Below are 3,790 nucleotides of genomic sequence, written 5' to 3'. Positions count from 1 at the left end.
CATCCTTGAGGATGATAGGAATAGTTTTGGCCCCTCTTAGGGGCTTTTTGGATTAGTTTTTTTTTTCTTGCTTTCTTGTTCTTTGTAATGGTTTGTTTATGAATGCAAATGCAATGTTCAGCTCTCACACACTCTCTCTCCCTCTCTCTTACGCTCTCTTACTCTTTCTTTCTCTCTCTCTCTCTCTCACTCTCTCTCTCCCTCTCTCTCTTACTCTCTCTCTCTCTCCCTCTCCCTCTCCCTCTCTCCATCTCTCTCTGCCTTGCTCTCTCTCTATCTCTTGCTCTCTCTCTATGTGTGTGTGTGTCTCTCTCTCTCTAGCTATCTATCTATCTCTCTCTCTCTCACACACACACTTGCTCTCTCTCTCTCTCTCTCTCTCTCTCTCTCAATCTCTTGCACTCCCTTGCCCTTTCTTGCTCTCTCTCTCTCACCCTCTCTCTCTCTCTTCCTCTCTCTCTCCCCCCTCTCTCTCCCTCTCTCAATCTCTCTATCTCCCTCTCTCTCTCTATCTCTAACTCTCTCTTGCTCTCTCCCTTGCTCTCTCTTGCTCTTACTTGTTCTTTCTCTAGCTTGCTGTTTCTCTAGCTTGCTCTCACATGATCTCTCTCTCTCTCTCCCTCCCTCCATCCCTCTCTCTCTCTCTCTTGCACTCCCTTGCTCTTTTCTTGCTCTCTCTCTCTCACACACACACACACACACACTCTCTATCTCTCTATCTTTGTCTCCGTCTCACTCTCTCTCTCTCCCTCTCTCTCTCCCTCTCTCTCTTGCTCTCTCCCTTGCTCACTCTTCCTCTCTCTTGTTCTTTAGCTTGCACTCACTTGCTCTCTCTCTCTCTCTCTCTCTCTCTCTCTCTCTCTCTCTCTCTCTCTTTCTCTCACTCTCTCCCTCTCTCTCTCTCCATCTCTCTCTCTCCCTCTCTCTGTCCCTCTTGCTCTCTCTCTCTCACACTCTCTCCCTCTCTCTCTCTCGCTCTCGCACTCCCTTTCCCTTTCTTGCTTTCTCTGTCTCTCTCTCCCCCCCTCTCTCTCTCCCTCTCAATCTAAATGTGATGTCAATTCTGCGATTATCCATTTCTTTTGCACTAACTCCATGTGTTAAAGTTGGAAGGATACTTTGGTTGTGTTAATTCCGAAGACAGATACTGCCATTTCACCGGCCAAGTTTAGGCCTATTAGTCTTTGCCAATCCTTCTACAAGGTGGTAGCTAAATTCTCATCAACCGGCTTAAACCTGTGTTGGGAGATATTATTAGTAAGGAATAAGGTGCCTTTGTCCCGGGGAGGTCCATTTCCAGTCATGGACTTATTGCTCAAGAGATGATGTGCAAGCTTCGTTATTCTTCCCAGAAGAATGGAATGATGGCTATGAAGGTAGATATGGAGCAGGCGTATGATTGTATGTCATGGGATACCTTGCAAATGGTGATGTCGATGATGGATTTTTCTGCTCGTTTTATTCATTGGGTGATGCAGTGTATTATTAGACCACGGTTTTCTCTCCTGATTAATGGTAATCGAACACCATGGATTTATGCCATGAGCGGTCTAAGGCAGGTTTTCCCTTTGTCCCCGTATCTATTTATTTTATGCTCTGAGCTATTGACTAAGGCTTTTACGCAAAGAGGAGGACAACTTTGAATTTCTATTGTCAAGAATACTGATAGAATTTCACACCTGTTATATGCTGACGACATCTTGGTGTTTGCTGAAGCCAACATGAGTAATGCTCTTCAGATTATGGGAATTTTACAGGATTATTGTGGGTGGACTGGGCAGAACATCAATAGGGAGAAGTCAGCTGTGCTTTTTAATAAGAAATGTCCAGGTTGGAAGAAAAGGATGATTGCTCGGATTATGGGATACAGAAAGGTGAGTTCTCTGGAATACTTGGGGCTGCCTCTTGTTATGAAGAGATTGGTGGGTGCTGATTTCTCTAATGACATTAAGAGAGCTCATGAGAAGATGAACATTTGGGGGAAGAAGCATTTATCATTGGCGGGTCGTGCTTTATTGATCTGGACTTCTTTATTAACCATCCCCATGTATTTAATGACACATACTGCTGTCCCGAATGGAGTTCTTAATTCTATTGAGAAATTGGGAGGGCAATTCCTGTGGAAGAAGGATTCCAATAGTAGTGGCCTGCATTATGTGAAGTGGAAGGAGTTGTGCCAGACTAAGGAGTATGGAGGGCATGGGTTTCTGGGATTGACTACATGGCAAGGCCCTTTGCGTGCTCGACTAGCTTGGGAGGTTCTTCAGGATTCGAATTCTATCCTGCACAAGCTGGTAAGGGATAAGTATGGGATGGAATTATGGAGTCATACACAGATTTGGAGACCTTCTATTACTTGGAAGGTGATTCATGATAGAGCTAAAGCTCTTAGACCCATTATTAGATGGAAGATTGGTAATGGCCACTGTATTGATATGCTGCATGATTGCTGGATTCTGGATCGTAAAATTGCTTTATGGACCACTTTTGTTAATGTTGATGAAGTGGAGAATGTCAAGGTGAGTATACTCCTTAATGATTCCCTTCAGTGGAAAGAGGAAGAGGTAGAGAGGTATTTTGGGAAGTGTATGGCAGAAAGGATTATGACCATCAACACGGGAGGTGGAAATGGAATTGACTGTGCTGAACTCATCCATTCTCGGATGAATTTGACGATAACTGCTATGGCATATAGAGCTAAGTATGGAGGAACAGAGTACCAATACAGCTAGATGAATAAACTGAAACTACACCCAAGAGAAAGCTTCTTCTGGTGGTGTCTTCTTAGGGATTCTATTCCCACTAATTTTTGGCTGTCTCATAGGGGACTCTCGACTTCGTCCCTCTGTCCATGGGGTTGTAGTGGGGAGGAGACCCGTGATCACTGTGTTGCTTAGTGTAAGAAAATTAAGGAGGTGTTTAGCGTCCTGTCTAAGTGGGGGATGATAATGCCGATTGTTAATTCACTAAATGAGCTTATTGCGGAGCTGGCTTCTAACATTGACTGTTAATTCACTAGGATGCTCTTCATGCTGAAGTAATGGCGACTGCTGCCATCTGTGATGTTTTAGAGGATTGGATGTTGGAGGTGGAAGGGATTATAATTGAAGGGGACAATATCAATGCTATAAAGTGGCTACAGAACCTTAATGATCATCACAATAGAGTACATTTCAGTTTTAAAGGACCGGATCTATCGTTCTTGATGAGGTTCAAACAAGTTCTATTTCAGTATATAAACAGGGAGAGTAATCGGCCGGCTGACTACTGTGTCGAATTAGCTATTACTGATAGTTTTTTTTTTTTTGATGTTAATAATGAGGAGTTCCCCCCAACACTGTTGTTGTTGTTGTTGAGGGAGGAGAGTGATAGGGTATAGTTGCATAGTTTCTTTTTACTTGTAACTAGTTTTATTTTTTCTCATTAATGCAAAATGCAGAAGTTCAGCTCTCCCTCTCAATCTACCTCACTCTCTCTCTCTCTCCCTCTCTATCTCTGAATCGCTCTCCCTCTCTCTCTATCTCTCTCTTGCTCTCTCCCTTGCTCTCTCTTGCTCTTTCTGTTCTTTCTCTAGCTTGCTCTCACTCTCTCTCTCTCTCTCTCTCTCTCTCTCTCTCTCTCTCTCTCTCCCTCTCTCTCTTGCTTTCTCCCTTGAGCTCTCTCTCTCTCTCCCTCTCTCTTTCTCTTCCGCTCTCTTTCTCTCTTCCCTCTCTCCCTCTCTCTCTCTCTCTCACTCTCTTTTGCTCTTTCTTGCTCTCTCTCTCTCTCTCTCTCTCTCTCTCTCTCTCTC

The 3,790-nt window shown here is 44.0% G+C and overlaps 1 protein-coding gene across 1 annotated transcript; it reads left to right on the top strand.

Annotated features, from left to right (window-relative positions):
- Window positions 1-1,325: 1,325 nt before the first annotated feature.
- LOC110107517 lies at window positions 1,326-2,732 on the top strand. Its single transcript, XM_020837792.1, has 2 exons — window positions 1,326-1,559; window positions 1,659-2,732. The coding sequence occupies exons 1-2, from the start codon at window positions 1,326-1,328 to the stop codon at window positions 2,730-2,732; spliced, it is 1,308 nt and encodes a 435-aa protein (XP_020693451.1).
- The last annotated feature ends 1,058 nt before the right edge of the window (window positions 2,733-3,790 follow it).

This window comes from Dendrobium catenatum, unplaced genomic scaffold (genome assembly GCF_001605985.2).
Source record: "Dendrobium catenatum unplaced genomic scaffold, ASM160598v2 fragScaff_scaffold_231, whole genome shotgun sequence".
Classification (NCBI taxonomy): Eukaryota; Viridiplantae; Streptophyta; class Magnoliopsida; order Asparagales; family Orchidaceae; genus Dendrobium; species Dendrobium catenatum.
The sequence above is the reverse complement of the archived record's forward strand: the minus strand, read 5'-3'. Positions and strand labels throughout refer to the sequence as shown.